Genomic DNA, 19,571 nt, shown 5'->3' with positions numbered 1-19,571 from the left:
ACCCCAAAGGGCGCAAGGGGCTCGGCAAATAGGGACTGGACCACAGCGCGTCTCGATCTGGATGGGGCCCGCAGCGCTGCTACGTTTTTAGGGGCTTCCACCCCCCACCAGCGTCCACCTCCCTGCCTTCTTCAGCCGGCTCCCCGGTGCCCGCAACCATCCCTTCTGCGAGCGGAGCACTCAGGAGCATGTGCAGAGTCTCAGCCTGCACTCTGGAGCGCGCCGAGGATCAGGTTGGACACCCTCTCCTACCTTCTCCCCCTCGGGCGACTGCAAAAATTTAGCCCCTGGCGTCGGCCTGGTCCTCGGCGTCCCAGGCCGCGACGCCGCCGCCTTGCTGCCGGAGCCGCCGCCGCTGCCTCTGCCCGCGCGGCAGCGTCATAATTTAGCCCCCGGCTTCGGCCGGGTCCTCGGCGTCCCAGGCCGCGACGCCGCCGCCTCGTGGCCGGGTCCGCCGGCGCTGCCTCTGCCGCGAGGCAGCGTCAAAATTTAGCCCCCGGCTTCGGCCTGGTCCTCGGCGTCCCAGGCCCGCCTCCTGCGCAGCGCTATTGGCCGCCGGGCCTTTCCTTCTCCGCCCTCCGCTCTGCCCCAGGCATCATCAGGGGGGTGGGGGATATTTTTTCCCGCTCCCTCAGTGTTCAATTTATTTTAAAAAAAAACAAAAAAAAACAAAAGACAAAGATTATGGCAGACACCCGGTCTGCGGATTACTGAGGCTGCAGCAACTTTTTTCGGGGAAAAACAGAACACACTCTTTTTGTAGTGTATATTTTTTATATTGGGTCGATTTTTTATTATAGATACGGGCATGATCTTTCATACATTGACTCCTAGGGGGCACTTGTTTTCTATCACGTTTTTAGTACATAGCGTTTTCCAGCTCGACTTTTTAGTGATTTTGGGCCGGTAAGCCCAAGACTCGGTCCCCTCTTTTGTGAGTTATTTTGAAGAAGATGTCAGATTGCTGTTGACCCCTGCCGGCTGGTAACGCTCTGTCTCAGGCCACAACTCCCCTCGCTACGTCCCTCGGGTTCGTGCGCATGCGCCGCGTCTCCGGCCGATGCTCGGTCATACCATCCATAGGACTGGCGCAATCCCCTCGGGGAGGGGAGTCCCATACCAGGGACTTTTTCTTCTATGCTGGAAGCGGACCCGCCAGGTCTCGTCCTTGTGGCTCCCCAGTTTCCACTTATCCCCCAGGTCCAGGCTGTCCTTCCTCCGGCAGTCTTCCGACCTCTCGGGTGATGGCCCAGGCTTCCACCTCTGCTGGATTCCGAGCAGGACCTAGATGTCTTGGCGCATGACGAATAGCCTGCTACAAATGGTGAGTCAAGCCGTAAGGCTACGGACAGCCCTCTTCTCTCCGTGCACGCAGGTCCCCCTTAAGACATTTGAAGCAGACCCTTATGTGCTTAGAGGACATCCAGAGCTCGCCGAGTTACCGCGGGTTCACAGACAACTACCACGGAGTTGACCAGCAGTAAGTCTTGTCATTGTCTTTTTCCCTTCTCCAAGGCGATTTCGGAGAGAAGGGGCACACTATACTGGAGTCGCTGATGTTCACAGACGGCAACCAGACACTGCGTTTACCAGCGGTAGGTCGTGTTATTGTCATTTTCATCCCCCCAAAGGGCTCTGGAGAGAGGGGGCATGCCTCTTGCAGGGAACAAGGTGGGGGCCACTTCGGTTTCTTCAGTGGACAGTTCGCACGGTGACTACGTGATCATGGATAATCCCCGGACGTGATTTTTCCCAGTGGTAAGTCCGTTTATTTGTCTTGCCCTTTCTCGAAGGTGGCTCCGAAAGGAAGCGGCACGCTACCCTTTATGCGACCCGCCTGGGTTCCTCCGGGCTTCTCGTCACTATCGTGCCGCTCTGCAGGGACTTCCTGGACACCATACGCAGCGGTCCACGTCCCACCTATGCCGACCCAGGGCTGGGTATCCTCTTGAGTGAGTACCCTCTTTTCACAAACCTGATGTCTGCCCGCTACTCGGCCTGCACCTCTAGCATCAGTGTGTCCACCATCGAGGCCTCTGACTCGGGATCAGGAACGCAGATTAGACATCTAGGAAGTCGCTGACTTTTTTTCCGACTTTCGGGAACGCCCTTTCAGAGATAGGTCGAGTCTAGTTTATCCCTAGGCTACGTCAGGGTAGACTACTCTCCCCCCTAGGCTACGTAAGAGAAGGGTATATCCCTTTCCCGGCATCGGCCCTGATGCACCAGGATCGTTCTCTCACGCAAACCCGTCTGGAAGCCTTTATCCCTACAACAGCCATCTCCACCTTGCATGGCTGCGGTCCTTTCCAGCCTTCTAAAAACGCTTACAGGGATCACTGTCCCTACGCATCCTACTCTGCAGAGCTGCTAGGCTTTCTCCGCCCAGAAACGACCGGGAGGCCCAGAGTCTCCCTTCAAGAACCATCGCCTTGAGGTTTAGGCCATCATCACCCTCTAGGAAGCTTCCCCTTCCTTTCTACTAGGGTAGCTGAGCTACCGGAAGGAGTCCTCCCAGACCCGGCCCGGTCCGGTCCATCATCCCTCAGGCACAATATTCGAGCCGTTCAGGGGTGGCTACTCCTCATGCAGGAGTAGTTTTTCCCTCCTGACACAGAGCCCCGCGTGCTTTTTGCCTTCCGCTCCCGGTTCTTCCCTTCGGTTTTTTGGCTATGCGAGCCCTTCACAGCCTGTGGCGGTGTTAGCGACGTTGCACATACCAGATTTCATCCCGGACTATCCAACGGAGCAACCATCCCTGGGAAGTTTCCCTTTCCTCCTCTGGAGCTTATTATCAACAGTCACCAGCCTCCCGTGCTAGGGTATGCTATCCCACCATTCCTCGGCACGGTCCCGAGGGACACTCCTAGAGCGTCGTCTCTCCTTCAACATTCCGGACTTCAGAGCCAGCTGGTTAGCCCAGTTACAATTTCTTCTCTAGGTCGTGGTTACCCAGCCAGGTTCCAGTCGGACCATGCCACAGCGATGATGTGCATCATCCACCAGGAAGACGCAGAGAGTGTCATGGCAAGGGAAGAGGCTAAGAAGATCTTGCTCTGGGACAGGTCCCTTTACTCGCCAATCTCGGCAGCACATCCCTAGCGTGGACGTTTGGACGCCCGATTTCCGCTGTAGGATGGACCTCGCGTAGGTAAAGGGCTCCAACGCGGAAATCACCAGCCAGTTCTCTGGCGAAGGAAGACCTCCGGTCGTGGACCTTTTTTGGCCTTCTGATCCAAATCTCAGTCAAGGGTGCTTAGAGTATGCACCTGCTCTGGACTAGATATTGACGCCCTAGACCGGTCGTGTCGCCTGTTCAGGCTCTCGTGCATCTTCCCGCGGCTTCCTATGATCTCGAGGGTTCTCAAGATGGACCAAGGCAAGCGATAGCTCGGGAGTGACCCAGGCGAGCATAGCTTCACATAATTTACTCATCTCCTCGCAAATGCCCCGTGGCTCCTTCCAGACCGCAAAATTCTTCCGTGTCGGGGCCCCTCTATTCTACCAGGGCTCAGAAGTCCCAAGTTACATGGCCTCACCAGTGGATCCCGGATGCTGGCTCGTCAGGTCTGTGGGCAAGATGATGGCAGACATTGAAGAGGGCCGGGAACCAAGTTTCCTCGAAGATTTATTTCATCGTTCACTAGATATGTGGGTCCTGAATCCAGTGATGGGTTCGCTCCAGGTGCCCCCTTTTTTCCTTGCTCCCACCGGTTTTGATAGGTGGGCTCCTCGTGGCCATCGGGTTGTTACAGACGGCATCAGGGCGGACAGCCCTCTTGTCGTTTTTTCCCCACTTTTCCGGCTCCGCCAGCAGGACAAGGGGGGGCTCCAGCCAGAACCTTTCGTTTCTGTCCAAGACACCTCGCTGTTCCTTCCAGCAGAGAACTTTGGGTTTCGGTCTTTCGGTTCTAGGCTCCTCTCTCAGCCTAAAGGGGGCATAGTTCGTTCCAGGGCTGGTGCGAGCCCTCAGTTTTTCGTGTCTGCAGGACACCATTTTTCGGTTACACCGACCGTCAATCCATTCTTCCACCCTTGCCCAAGAAGCGTGTGCCGGCGCCAGGGGCCAGAATATCACATGGATCCTTTCCTCCATATGTGCAGACTATCGCATCAAGGACGGACTTCCGCCGTGGTCTACCGAGCAAGGGGCACCCTCGAACGATTGGACTCCAGTCGTCGATCGACCAGGTCCCCGGGTCCGCCACCCGCTCTAGCCGACATACCTTGACTATTTTCTACCAGGTTCACACCCAAGCTTCGGCAGAGGCCAGTCTTGGCGTAGGGTTTGCGGGTGGCACTGGCACACCTGTAACAACGTAGGCGCTTGTAGGTCTGGGTCAAGCCCAGCAAGGGGGAAGTGGCTTCCTTCCTATCTCCGGTGATTGTTTTTTCTTCCCACCCTGGGACTGCTTTTGGACGTCCCATGGTCCTGTGTCCCCCAATGAAACGATAGAGAAAGAAGGATTTTTGTGTACTCACCGTAAAATCTCTTTCTCTGAGTCTTCATTGGGGGACACAGCACCCACCCTGCTTGTGTTTTTTGTGATATAGGACATGCCTGTTGCCCCAGTGCCTGTATTCCCAGGTCACTGGTCACACGAATGTTCGTCATAGTTTCTTACCTTGTTTTATTCAGGATTGTTTGGTTCTCCTCCTGCTTGTGCACTAAACTGATTGAGCCCGCCTCCGGCTCAGGGGTTATACTGCTGGGGAGGAGCTAACTTTTTCTGTTTACTTAGTGTCAGCCTCCTAGTGACAGCAGCATAACCCATGGTCCTGTGTCCCCCAATGAAGACTCAGAGAAAGAGATTTTAGGGTGAGTACACAAAAATCCTTCTATTTCATAATATGTAAATGAGCTGATAAGATCTATGGGCTGGACATAGATCTCACTGAGTATCTGACTCCAGAGATTCTTTTTAGTTAAAGGTTGTGTTACCAGTGTGAGACATGTAATGACTGACACTTTGCAGTGAGATCAGAACTAGCACATAGCAGAAGTGAACTTTGTCTCATTACAAACCTATTTGCAGCTGCAGCTCATCTTTCATAGACCTTCAGCTTCCATCTCACAAACAGTCAGTATGGGGGAAAGGGTAGTACAGTGGAGCTGACAGCAATATGAGAGAACTGCAGCTGCAAATGTGTTTGTAATGAGGCAAATTTCAGTTCTTCCTTAATGTTAGCTCTGTTGTACTATGTTTGTTCTGATCTCACTGTAAAGCTTTCTATGATTATAAGAAAAGGTGTCAGTCATTACATGTCTCACTTTTACTTAGCATAAGCTCTGGAGGCAGATTCTTAGGGAGAGCTATGCCCGGCCCATAGATTTTAACAGCTAATTTACATATTAGGACAAATGTGGAGTTCTCTGGAAAAGACATCAGATCACACATATCAAGGTTAGAGATAAAAGAGCCTGAACTGTAAAGTTCAGAGTTCATACCGAACAAATACTTTAAAAAAATTAGCATCAGAGTTCGGATGCTGTATGCATGATACCACTCAATCGAGCATTGGGTTGCTCGGGTACGCTCAGTGCTCAGCCCTGGGAGAGCCGCTTGAAGTCTCTGAATGGCTTTCAGAGGGGTTATCAAGGGTTATCTATGAAAGGCTATCACTGGGGTTAATAACAATATTTTTGTATGTAGTGTGCACAAAAAAAACAAACATTGCCTTCTGTCCCCCAGAAATGTTCTGTTTATGGCTGGCTGTATGTGAGTGTTGAGCCGAACTGCCCAGTTAGTGACTTTCAATGGGGTTTGGGTTCCGGAATCAAGTTCAGGTCAAGTCTAAGGGGTACTTTGCACACTACGACATTGCAAGCTGATGATGCGATGCCGAGCGCGATAGTCCCCGCCCCCGTCGCAGCAGCGATATCATTGTGATAGCTGCCGTAGCGAATATTATCGCTACGGCTGCTTCACATGCACTCACCTGTCGTGCGACGTCGCTCTGGCCGGCGAACCGCCTCCTTATTAAGGGGGCGGGCCGTGCGGCGTCACTGCAATGTCACACGGCAGGCAGCCAATAGGAGCGGAGGGGCGGAGATGAGCGGGACGTAAACATCCCGCCCACCTCCTTCCTTCCGCATAGCCGACGGGAGCCGTGGTGACGCAGGTTGGAGATGTTCCTCGCTCCTGCGACTTCACACACAGCGATGTGTGCTGCCGCAGGAACAAGGAACAACATCGGACCATCGCGTCAGCGTAATTATGGAATTCGCCGACGCTACACCGATGATACGATTACAACGCTTTTGCGCTCGTTAATCGTATCATCTAGGATTTACACACTACGATGTCGAGAGCGACGCCGGATGTGCGTCACTTTCAATTTGACCCCACCGACATCGCACCTGCGATGTCGTAGTGTGCAAAGTACCCTTTAGTCCCGAACTGAAATTTATTAGAGATAAGCGGACCCATGAAAATTCGGTTCGACAGGATCAGACGAACTTTAGATAAAGTTTGGTTTGGAATCCAGACTTAACTTGAACCCCAATTGAAGTCATTAATTGGGCAGTTCGGGTCTCCGCCCACATGCAGCCAGGCATAAACAGATGACTTCCGGGGTCGGGTGGATCGGGTTTTTCCATTTTCTTTGTTGATGCCCACTACATCTGTTGTTACCCCCAGTGTGAGCCATTGGCTCGCACGGGGTTGAGCACCAAGTGTACCCGAGCACAGCGATGCTCATGTGAGTGGTTTGCATATGTAAAGCACCCAAACTCCAAATCTCAACTCAGTTTTTTTGGAAAGGTCTGTGTTTGATGCGAACACTGAACTTCAGGTTCGCTTATCTTTAGACTTTATCTAAAGTCCCGATGAATCTTGTGAACTCGAACTTCCACGGGTCTGCTCATCTCTTCTCAAGGTATCATTCATTGTATTCAGCTTTCTATGAAGTGCATGCCACTATAGATAGCTTGGGAGGGTTGATTCTACTGATAGTTTTTTTCTAATTTGGGTTGGAATAAAATTTGTCGTTTGGTCTTTCTTCAAGCCAGGGAAAAAAATCTGACTTCTCCCAGTTAATCATGACAACTTTTATCTTCACTTTTAAAATTCTTCACAACTTTTAATGCTATAAAAATGGCAGATATGATGTGCATTATAATATGCCATAAAAGTGGTGCAGATTTCAGGTTTCAGCAGAATCATTCAGCACTCAGGAGAATGAGCTGATTTTCTTGGGTCATAGAGAAAACAATTGTCTTTTTCTATCTTAACATGGAGAATTACAAGGAAAGACTGAAACAAACCACACAGGTTATACAATACAGTCTAGATAAGGCTGGCGTCACACGGTACGATCTATGGTGCGATCCAACGAGCGATCGTACCCGCCCCCGTCGTTTGTATGTCATGGGCAATTAGTTGCCCGTGGTGCACAAAGTCGTTAACCCCCTGTCACACGAACTTACCTCCTGGACGACGTCGCTGTGGGCGGCGAACATCCTCTTCCTGAAGGGGGAGGGACGTTTGGCGTCACAGCGACGTCACACAGTGGCCGGCCAATAGAAGCGGAGGGGTCGAGATGAGCGGGACATAACATCCCGCCCACCTCCTTCCTTCCTCATTGCCGGCGGCCGCAGGTAAGGAGACGTTCGTCGTGTCACACGGAGTGATGTGTGCTGCCTCGGGAACGATGAACAACCGGAGCACAGAAGGAGGACCGACATTTTGAAAATGAATGACGTGTCAATGAGCAACGATAAGGTGAGTATTTTTGCTCGTTCACAGTCGTTCATAGCTGTCACACGCTACGATATGTCAAACGATGCCGGATGTGCGTCACGGAATCTGTGAACCCGACGACATATCGCCCGATATATCGTAGAATGTGACGCCGCTCTAAAGGCTGCTTTACACCAGACAATCTATCGTGCGATAGATCGTCGGGGTCACAGTTTTTGTGACGCACATCCGGCATCGCTGGCGATGCCGGCCTGTGTGACACCTCCTAGTGACGCAGTATCGTTCACAAATCGTGAGTCGTGTACTGCTCGTTAGGTTCCATAATATCGTTTAATTTAGTTGTTCATCGTTTCCGGGGTAGCACATGCCGCTCCGTGTGACACCCCGGGAACGATGAACAGCAGCTCACCTGCGTCACGCGGCCGCCGCCGGCTATGTGAAGGAAGGAGGTGGGCGGGATGTTTACGTCCCGCTCATCTCCGCCCCTCTGCTTCCATTGGCCGGCGGCCGTGTGACTTCGCTGTGACGCCGAACGTCCCTCCCACTCCAGGAAGTGGACGTTCGCCGCCCACAGCGTGGTCGCACGAGAGGTAAGTATGTGTGACGGGGGTTACTGACTTTGTGCAACACGGGCAGCGATTTGCCCGTGACGCAAAAAGGACGGGGGCGGGTACAATCGATTGTGAAATTGCACAATCGGTCGTACCGTGTAAAGCAGCCTTAAGAATCACAAATCTATCAACACACATATCAACAAGCCATAAAAGTGAATACAACACTATCTGATAACAAAATCTCTCCAGCCGAAGCCTGTAGCAGTTTTATATTCCAACAATAAGGCCGGGGCTACATGAGGAGTAATGCGATCCTCGCATGATACTCAGCTCACTCTGGCAGCACAGCAGGAGCCAAGTGTCATGCGAGTGTCACTTCGACTGAGGTCCGATCATGCAATTGGACCTCAGCTGCGGGGGACAGGCCGGCACTGAGGAGGGGAGGGCCAGCGCTGAGGAGGGGAGAGCCAACACGGAGGAGGAGAGGGAGGGATTTCTCTCCCTCTCTCCTCCGTAGCCGGCTATTGCCATTCTCGCTCTGCACTCGCAGTACACCGGTGTAATGCAAGTGCACTGCGATCTTTCCCTCACCCCATAGACTTGAATGGGTACGAGAGAAAGAGTCTCGCATTACAATCGCAGCATGCTGTGATTGTTTTCTCGGTCTGATTGGGGCCAAGAAAAAAAAATCGCTCATGGGTGCTGAGACATAGGTTAATATTGGTCCGAGTGGAATGGGATGTTTTATCGCATTCCACTCGGTCCGATTTTCATGCCGTGTGGCTTAGGCCTTAGAGTCACATAGTTTCACAACTACTTAGTATACCTAAACCTGCTGAATAGACTCCTACAATGGATACATTTATATAAGAATAATCTGAGCAGTGTATATTCATATGCAGGTATCATGCCAAAGACACATATAGTTAAAGATGGAGAGGAGGATATGCTTTTCCTCCATGCCTCTGTTATGAGTCACCTTCCTAATTTAAATTGTAGATCTAGATTTGTACTTTCTTAATGTTCTGCATTGCGTGTATGTATTGAATCATCAGAAGTATTGTACACCAACCAACATGAGAATATTAGTATCTTACTGTAGTTATGCAGTATACAATTTATATAAGGCTAAGGACACACAGCAAGTAAAACAAAGCGAGTGGAATACGATAAAATATCGCATTCCACTCGGACTCATGTTACTCTATGGGGCCGCTCTCATGTGTAATTTTTTTCTCAGCCCTAATCGAACCGCGAAAACAATCGCAGCATGCTGCGGATGGAATCTGATCTCTATTCACTGGCACCCATACAAGTCTATGGGTGCGAGAGAAACATTGCACTGCACTCGCATTACACCGAAGTGCAGTGCGATATACGCATCAGCTGACAATAGAGGAGATGGGGAGAATAGTCCCTCCCTCTCCTCTGCAGCTGTGCTCCGATTGCAGGATTGCATTACAGTATAATGACACTCGGAGTGGAAGCCGCATTTGATGCTCTCGCATTGGATGCTAAATGCCTGTGTGTCCTTAGCCTAAGTAGAGAAATAGTAGTGAAATTCCTGTTATCAGCTCACACTTACAATTCTACTTCCAGAACTGAAAAAATCCTTTCTTGATTACAAAATGGAGCTGGATGTCTATATGGAGCAGAAGCGAATTACACTCCAGGATATTACCTCCATCAAAAAAAGCATCTCCCTTACATCTGACAACTGTACTTCGTTTTCACTGACAGTACTGGTAATTGTTTGAAATCATAACATTTATACACTCCACAACATTGAAGTTGCAAGAAAGAAAAGTCATGGAATTATGGAAATCATAGGATCATAGAAATGTTAGGGATATGCAAATGATGAAAAAATGGAATCAAAATGTTCTAAACATCTCTATTCATTATCAAATATGAGCACCCTTTGCAAATATCCCTGCACTTACTGTTATGAATCAGGTTATTTAGGGTTGAGGGATGTTCTGCTATGCTAAGTGCGCTTGGCCAAATAATCAAGATCCACTGCTGGCAGCTCCATTTGTAACTGCCGACCAACGACATCCAGATGTGGTAGATGGGAGGCAAGTCCAGAGGTGCTGCAGGCTATGGTAGCAGGTCACGCACAGTAGTACGAACAACATGCAGCCTGGCATTGTCATGTTGAAGATTCTCGGGAGAAATGGCCGTACCACAGTTTCACAACCAGATATTTATAAAGCTGAGCTGATAATGTAAATGGAAGGAAGACTAGGGGTGCCCGGCTGACATACATTATGTCATCCTACATCATAATCCTGGGAGTAGAACCAGTGGGAAAAGTGAAAAGGCCTTATCCATGTGATCTCCAGACCAATCCTGGACTATCATTGCATCCAAGACAAAGTTTGACTCATTGCTGAAGAGCATAAACCTCCATTACCATTTTCCTTTGTACCATGATGGCCTTTGAGAGCAGTCAGTGCTGAATTTCTCATAAGGCCAACTTAGGCCATGGCCTAGGGCGCAGCAGTCAGGCGGGGCATATATACAAAAGAAATCACAGAAAAGTATTTTAAAATTTTTCTTTATTATTTTGAGTAGGCCATATAAAATTTATAAATCAGGGCCTGAGAACAGTGGCATGACGTCAAGGAATCACCTCTTCCTGGATGTCTGGCTTATAGCCCCATGTCATGCCAATGTTTCTGTAGACACTGTTAAACGCTTCAGTCTTGTATCTGACATCCAATTTCAATGGCAGTATAGAATGGAAAACCTTAAAGAAAAACCCCTAAAACATCAATTTTATTATTTCCATTTAAAAACAGAATCCCCACATGTAACAAAACACGCAAAGAGACAATGGATCGCCAAAGGTTTTCACTTGGCCACTGAAAGGGAGATTCTTCTAACTCCACAAAATAAATGGCAATGGGAGAAGAAAGAGATCGTTTTGGTGGCCTAAGTAAGGCAATCAATTGTCCAATTAATAATCAATTAGCATTAATGCCCATCATACATATCTGATAAAGGTATATATGTGTATCCTTCATTAGCAGTGCACTGCAGTGCAACTTCCCCGCACTCCCCCTTCTCCCAGTCCAGCTGCACTTGAGAACAGCGGACGATAAGAAGGGTGAGTCTTCGTTGAGTGGGGGCGCCATTAGCGTCTGGATATAGGGTGCCAACCTCCGCGGCTAGGTAGGGCCAGATTAGGTAACCATTTGAAGACACCCTTGTTGCACTGCTAATGAAGGATACACATATATACCTTTTTCAGATATGTATGATGGGCATTAATGCTAATTGATTATTAATTGGACAATTGATTGCCTTACTTAGGCGGGCTTTGCACACTACGACATCGCAGCCCGATGCTGCGATGCCGAGTGCGATAGTGCCCGCCCCCGTCGCAGCAGCGATATGTGGTGATAGCTGGCGTAGCGAAAGTTATCGCTACGCCAGCTTCACACACACACTCACCTGCCGTGCGACGTCCCTGTGGCCGGCGACCCGCCTCCTTGTTAAGGGGGCGGGTCGTGCGGCGTCACTGCGACGTCACACGGCAGGCGGCCAATCAGAGCGGAGGGGCGGAGATGAGCAGGATGTAAACATCCTGCCCACCTCCTTCCTTCCGCATATCCTACGGAAGCCGCAGTGAGGCCGGTAGGAGACGTTCCTCGCTCCTGCGACTTCACACACAGCGATGTGTGCAGCCGCAGGAGCGAGGAACAACATCGGACCGTCGCGTCAGCGTAATCATGGATTACGCCGACGCTACACCGATGATACGATAACGACGCTTTTGCGCTCGTTAATCGTATCATCCAGCCTTTACACACTGCGATGTCGCATGCGATGCCGGAAGTGCGTCATTTTCAATTTGACCCCACCGACATCGCACCTGCGATGTCGCAGTGTGCAAAGTGCCCCTTAGGCCACCAAAACAATCTCTTTCTTCTCCCATTGCCATTTATTTTGTGGAGTTAGAAGAATCTCCCTTTCAGTGGCCAAGTGAAAACCTTTGGCGATCCATTGTCTCTTTGTGTGTTTTGTTACATGTGGGGATTCTGTTTTTAAATGGAAATAATAAAATTGATGTTTTAGGGGTTTTTCTTTAAGGTTTTCGATTTCAATCACCCCTTTGTTTACAAATTCATGGTCTTTTGATTGATTGTTTTCAGTATAGAATGGCTCAATCATGAAACCACAGACACAGCCATTTCTCCAAAGTATCTCAGTAGCTGATTTTCAAAGCAATAATACTAAAGGGGGCTTTACACACAGCGACATCGCTAGCAATGTCGCTGGTGAAAGCACCCGCCCCCATCGGTTGTGCGTCAAGGGCAAATCGCTGCCCGTGGCGCACAATATCGTTAGGAGCCATCACACGGACTTACCTGCCTAGGGACGTCGCTCTGGCCGGCAAACCACCTCCTTTCAAAGGGGGCGGTTCGTGCGGCGTCCCAAAGCGGCCGCCCAATAGAAGCGGAGGGGCGGAGATGAGCGGCCGTAACTTCCCGCCCACCTTCTTCCATCCTCATTGCCGTTGGCAGCAGGTAAGCTGTAGTTCGTCGTTCCTGGGGTGTTACACGTAGCGATGTGTACTGCCTCGGGAACGACGAACAACCTGCGAGATCAACAATCAACGATTTTTTGAAAATGAACGGCGTGTCAACGATGGACGATTTGGTGAGTATTTTCCATCGTTAACGGCCGCTCGTACGTGTCACACGCAACGACGTCGCTAACGATGCCGCATGTGCATCACGGAACCCCGGTGATATATCGTTAGATATGTCGCTGCGTGTAACGGGGCCTTAATAATTGCTTGTGCTGCTGTGACTAGTCTATGTGGCCTAAACATACTATCAAAGCCTGCAGCATCACCAAAAGTGTTTCATATTGAGTAAATCTGCGAACTCATTGGTTGACAATTGCAAAGGAAGCTGCCTGCTGGGCAGGGTACTCCAATAGGTAGCCGTATAGGAAATTCCTCATGTATAGGCAATAATGTAGCAAAACACAATGCAGAAAAAATATAAATTGCTACATTATTGCCTATACATGAGGGATTTCCTATATGGCTACCTATTGGAGTACTCTGCCCAGTCTTTTTAATCACTTTTCTGTGTTATGGGCTTGATCTTTTAAATAAATCATTTAAAGTTATTTTTTAACAGGTTTTTTTTTTGCTCTGAGGTATATATTGTATTTATACACCCTGTCCTAATCTGCTGCGGCTTTGGTGTTTTTACCCTTTTATTTAAGCTTGGCAATTAAATTCTCTAGAACTTACAGACAACTTAGTGCATTTCACATTTCTGATATTGTCACACAGCGTTTGGCTCAAAACTTTCCGAGTGTCACGGCAGTATCTGGCGCTGTTCACACGACAGACTCTGACACTCCACACTGTGATTTCTATGAGGCTTCTGAGTTGCACAGACAGGCTCAGGTGTTGAAAAGCTGTGTGCTCATTAGTGATTGGGCTGGCAGGGTTTAATCTCTACTAGCCTGCTGGTTACCTCTAGGATCACATGCTATGAGAAACCTATCACAACTGCTCCCCACCTTTTTAAGATGGTGGACACTGACTTCCTGTGGCGATTATAGCTTTAAGCAATACTGGTGTGCTGTTGTGATCCAGTTGCTGGTAAACTATTGTGTGCTGTTTGGTGTGTTGTAGGAATTCTCTTCTCGTTTGTTTATTCCCTCCCTGATCTTCACTTCCTCCTGATCATATATTATCTGTGTGTGATTGCTGCGAGTTAAGCTGGGTTTACACACTGCAACATCGCAAAGGACATCGCTGTAACGTCACCGGTTTTGTGACGTAACAGCGACCTCCCTAATTCTCTGGTGAGTCGCTGGTGAACTGTCAAACAGGCAAACCTGGCCAACAACTCAACAGCGATCCGGACCTGCAGAGCGACCTAGCTGGTTGTTGGGGACGTTGATAAGCAGCTTTTTGAAAGGGAAGTTGCTAACAAAGTCGCTGCAAAGTCTTCACACACTGAAACTTTGTAGCGATGCATGCTGCACAGCGGGAAACAAAGGACCTAGGAATGGTCCTGAATGATTTGTAGCGATCAGCAACTTCACAGCAGGGGCCAGGTCGCTGATAGGTTTCACACACTGCAACATCGCAAACAACATCGCTATTGCGTCACAAAACCGGTGACGTTACAGCGATGTCCTTTGCGATATTGCAGTGTGTAAACCCAGCTTAAGACTTTTGTTTTCCCCGTTTGTCTATTTGTGTGGGTTTAACCACTCCCCTGGAGTGGAGGACAGAGGGTATTATAGCAGGGCTGGCCAGAAGCAGGGCTAGATTGGCGGTCCAGACCTCTTCCCCCCATCAGACGTACCTCTGGGATAAGGGACTGCTTGAGCCTCCTAGCTTGAGGGCCAGTCTAGGAGCCCTGGTCCCCAGTCACCCCCAAATACTTAATGACAGATATTTACAGTATCTCATATTTTGTACACAGTCGAGCACATAACCTATGGACCTTCTGAAACCGTGAAATTCTCTTTTCTATTTTCCAGCCTTGTACCTATGACTGTTTCAGTGATATCGTATTCAAGGTATCTTATTCTCTGAATTCTGATTTACGAAGTGATCTCGCACCACCAGTGATGGATTTCTATGACCAAAATTATACTTATATTCAGGTAAAAATATTGTAATAAAAATTAACAATTTCCTGCTGTAATAAGAGAAGACTGATAATCCTAGTTCTATCCAAGATAACAGAATTATTAGTCAGTAATTAATTATCTTGATGTCTTCTCTATAAATCGGGCACACATGTAATATTGCAGTGCTCATTACAGTCACTCTGTTTATTCCTTTTTTAAGTCCGATTGTCTGCAAAAATAAAATGTTGCGGATTAAAGTTGCACCATGATAATAAACTAATAGCACACGATTGTCATTCATGTGTGGTCTGTATTTTAAGGTGTAAGGAGTGAGAGAAGCTAAAAATATACTCTTGAAAGGAAACCTGTCACCAGTTTTGGGGCCTATAAGCTGCGGCCACCACCAGTGGGCTCTTATATACAGCATTATAACATGCTGAATATAAGAGCCCAGGCCGCTGTGTAGAACATAAAAAACACTTTATAATACTCACCTAGGAGGTCGCTCCGCTGCAGACTGGTCAAATGGGTGGCGGCATTCTCCGGGACTGGTGCCTCCTCTTTCGGACATCTTTGTTCTCCTTCTTCCGTAGCCGGGGTGCATGACATGTCCTACGTCATGCACACTCACCGGCACTAAGGTCCTGTGCAGGTGCACTTTGAACTGCCCTGAGCAGGACAGATCAAAGTATTGTAGTGCGCCTGCACAGGATCGGCGAGTGTGTATGACGTAGGATGCGTCATGCACACTGGCTCCAGAAAGAGGACGAAGATGGCCGAAAGAGGAGGCGCCGGAAAACAGAGACACCTCTCTGATTCAACTCTACCACAGCGACAGGTTTAGGTGAGTATTATAAAGTGATTTTTACGTTCTGTACAGCGGCCTGGGCTCTTATATACAGCATGTTAGAATACTCTATATAAGAGCCCACTGGTGGTGGCTGCAGCTTATAGGGCCCAAAACTGGTGACAGGTTCCCTTTAACATCAAGAAAACAGATGTAACATGAATAGCAAAACCTGACACATGAACCAAAAATGGATCCAGCACGCTGAAAAAGCATGGGCTATTTTTCACAAATGAGAAAAAAACTGATGTGTGAAGCCAGCCTATGTTACAGCTGATATGATCTCTAAAATATGTTATAAGGCTTTAATGAGGTTGTTCACTACTTGGACAACCCCTTTTCATTCCCTTTAAAAATAAATAAGCCTATACTCATCTCCAGTACGGCCGTGGTTCCAGCGATCTCTAAAGCTGCGTTCCCAGGGCACACGTTACATTGTTATGACACGTGGACTCCGTGACTAATCAGTGCCTGGCATCTGTCTCCCCACCTTCAGACATTTGAGTAGGATTTGAGCACTACACTGACTTCCTGCTCAAACAGCTGATGGCGCTGAGACAGATGCCGGGTTATGATTGGTCGCAGGACCCACGTATCATAACAATGTCACGTGGGCCCCAGGAGCGTGGCTTTAGACATCACTGGATCCGCTGCCGCACTGGAGGTGAGTATAGGCTTATTTATTTTTGCGGGGGAAAACAAGGGGAATAATAATGGGTTGTCCAAGTAGTGGACAAGCCCTTTAATAAAATGGAAAATGCATGGTAAAACTTGCTTTTTTGTGAAAAGTTAGAAATAGAGTGGGGTCTCCTGTTCTCTGTGTGTGCTGTGTATGGGAGACATCACGGCAGGTCAAACAACAAAAAGTATTTGTTCCATGCCTTTTTAAGAAAGCCATGATCTGTTCACAATATCCAACAATTGTTGACTTTTATGTAAAAATTCAATCACACATATGTTGTATTTCATACTAAAATGTTCTTCACATCCCCTTTTTTAGTCATTTTTAAGTTTTACTGTAGATACTGAAAATGGTTAATTTTGAATTAGGCATTACAACGATGAAATGTTGCAATTTCTGCCAAAACATGGGCACTAACGTAATGATAAATGTCCCCAGAGTGTTTAAATTGTGGTCAAAAGTTAATGCTATATAATACAATGCTTATATGGATGTGTATATACTATATACAGTCGGTGCAGATCGGATTAATATAATCTGTTATATTTCTGCAGTTACCATATGAAAAGAACTGCAATAACAAGGAAATATGTGTCCCGAGCTTGTCACTGACCACCCAGATATCGCGGTAAGAATTGTGACAATTATTGTGACATAGTACTGCGATCACTCTCAGTGCTGTTCAATATATTCATCATTTTTTTTAAATTCAGGAATGAACTGATTATTGGATATACCAAAGATGTGACTGCAACACTGACCCTCACAAATTCTGGGGATCAATCTTACATGACGAACGTGACACTTATTTACCCGGAAAATCTGCTCTTCACCTTGATGAAACCGGTAAATTAGACGAAAGATATTGCATCATGATCAAGCGCTATAGAATATTTAGAATGTCTACTCCTGCTTCTTCATCATACAATGCACAACTACTATATACTACATTATATAGCTGATTCCTTTCAAAAACAGCACCACATCTGTCCACTGGCCGTGTGCAGTATTGCACCTCTACTCAACTGAAGTGAATAGATCTGATCTGCAATGCCGCACAGCTGTAATGTTGTTTTGTGAAAGAAGCAACTATGTTTCTAGTCCTGTATATTCCATCTAACTCTAAGCATAACCAGCATTTTACTCTTTATTTCATGAATCAATTATACACAAAAATAAGCAAGTTTGTGATATTTCTTATCAGACAAATTTGCTTCTTTCTCTGCCAGAATTGATCAGTCATTATCAAAATTCTTAATTCTGAGGTAAAATCTGTATTCAGTGAAGACTTTCCCATGACTGAGATAGGAGATGGCAGCTGGTGCTGATGAGATTCTATGTACATAGAAAAGGGAGGAGGGCGGAGCTGTATTTACCTCCTCCCTCTGTGTATATCTCCTCCCTCTCCCTCTAGCGCCTTCCTCTGCCTTTAGTTCCTACTTCTGCCTCTAGCCCTTCCCTCTGCATCCAGCTCCTCCCTCTGCCTCCAGCTCCTCCCTTTAACTCCTCCCTCTACCTCTAGCCCCTCCTTCTGCTTTCAGCTTCTCTCTCTGCCTCTACCCCATCTCTCTACCTTTAGTTCCTCCCTTTGCCTCTTGGTCCCCCTCTGCCTCTAGCTCCTGCCTCTGTCTCTAGCTCCTCCATCTGCCTCTCGCTCCCCCCTCAGCCTCTAGCCCCTCCCCTCTACCTCCTCCCTCTGTCTTTTGTTCCTCCCTCTGCCTCCAGCTCCTCCTTCTGCCCTTAGCTCCTCCCTCTGCCTATAGCCCCTCCCTCTAGCACCTCCCTCTGCCTTTAGTTCCTCCTTCTGCCTTTAGCTCCTTCCTCCTCCCGTCATCATAGAATTTCATCAGCACCAACTGCCATCACCTATCTCAGTAATGAGAAAGTCTTCACTGAATACAGATTTTACCTCAGAATTGAGAATTTGATAATGACTGATCAATTCTGGCAGAGAAAGAAGCAGATTTGTCTGATAAGAAATATTACAAAGTTTCTTATTATAAAAATTAAAAAAATAATTATGCTTTTTTTTTTGGAGCTTTTGTTTTTTTTCTCCCTTTGTTGCAAGAGTCATACCTTTTTTTAATTTTTCTGTAGACATAGCCATATGAGGGCTTGTTTTTTGCAGGGTGAGTTGTAGTTTTGAATGACACCAGTCATTTTACCATACAATGTACTGGGAAATAGATCAAAAATTCCAAATTCAAAAAAACGCAGTTCTTCAATTGTTTTTCTGGGTTTCACTTTTACAAAGTTTATTACCTGGTTATAGTGACTTCGCAAAATGATTCTTCTACTCAGTACGATTTGGGCGATATCAAACCTGTCCATTTTTTTTATTATTTTAGTGGTGAAACAAAAAATATGAAATATGTAAAAAAGACAACACATTTTTTTTTGTGTCCCATTACAGTAACTTGTTTAAATTTTCAATCATGAAGAGGGGTTTTGCTCCCTGAGGAGTAGTTTATATTGATACCAATAAGGGGTGCAAATTATATTTTTATAGCTTTTTGTTATTTTTGTTATTTTTTTTTGTATTGACATTTAAATGGTTAAAGTGCAGAGATCAGAGCAAGCTCTTTTCGCTGCAGTTAAAGACTACAAGTGCATCTCAATAAATTAGAATATCCTCAAAAAGTTAATTGATTTTCAGTAATTCAATACAAAAGGGAAATACATATATTATATAGAGTCATTACAAACAGAGTGATCTATTCCAAGTGTTTATTTCTGTTAATGTTGATGATTATGGCTTACAGCCAATGAAAACCCAAAAGTCATTATCTCAGAAAATTAGAATATTATATGACCAACTGAAAAAATGAATTTAAACCCAGAAATGTTGGCGCCTACTGAAAAGTCTGTACAGTAAATGTACTCAATACTTGGTCAAGGCTCCTTTTACATGAATTACTGCATCAGTGCGGCGTGGCATGGAGGCGATCAGCCTGTTGTGCTGCTGAGGTGTTATGGAAGCCCAGGGTGCTTTGATAGCAGCCTTTAGCTCGTCTGCATTGTTGAGTCTGGTGTCTTATTCACAGAAATATAGGTTGAAGGTGTTTATGCTATTTATCAAATTCACAGAAGGTAGAAGGCCTTATTAAAAAACACACTTTATTGATATAGAAAAAATTCACTAAAAAGGGGGATTTTAACCTCCTGTT

General features: G+C 47.2%; 1 protein-coding gene across 1 annotated transcript in view; it reads left to right on the top strand.

Annotated features, from left to right (window-relative positions):
• The window catches only part of ITGAE (integrin subunit alpha E), a 207,118-nt gene that overhangs the window by 146,325 nt on the left and 41,222 nt on the right, over nt 1-19,571 (top strand). The window contains exons 19-22 of the mRNA XM_075333152.1: nt 9,857-10,002; nt 14,783-14,908; nt 16,959-17,032; nt 17,118-17,258. Coding sequence (XP_075189267.1) covers nt 9,857-10,002; nt 14,783-14,908; nt 16,959-17,032; nt 17,118-17,258 — 487 coding nt within the window. The remainder of the gene's footprint in view (nt 1-9,856; nt 10,003-14,782; nt 14,909-16,958; nt 17,033-17,117; nt 17,259-19,571) is intronic.

The sequence above is a fragment of the Anomaloglossus baeobatrachus genome, chromosome 2 (genome assembly GCF_048569485.1).
Source record: "Anomaloglossus baeobatrachus isolate aAnoBae1 chromosome 2, aAnoBae1.hap1, whole genome shotgun sequence".
Lineage (NCBI taxonomy): Eukaryota > Metazoa > Chordata > Amphibia > Anura > Aromobatidae > Anomaloglossus > Anomaloglossus baeobatrachus.
Note: the sequence above shows the minus strand (reverse complement) of the source record. Positions and strands in the feature narration are given on the sequence as shown.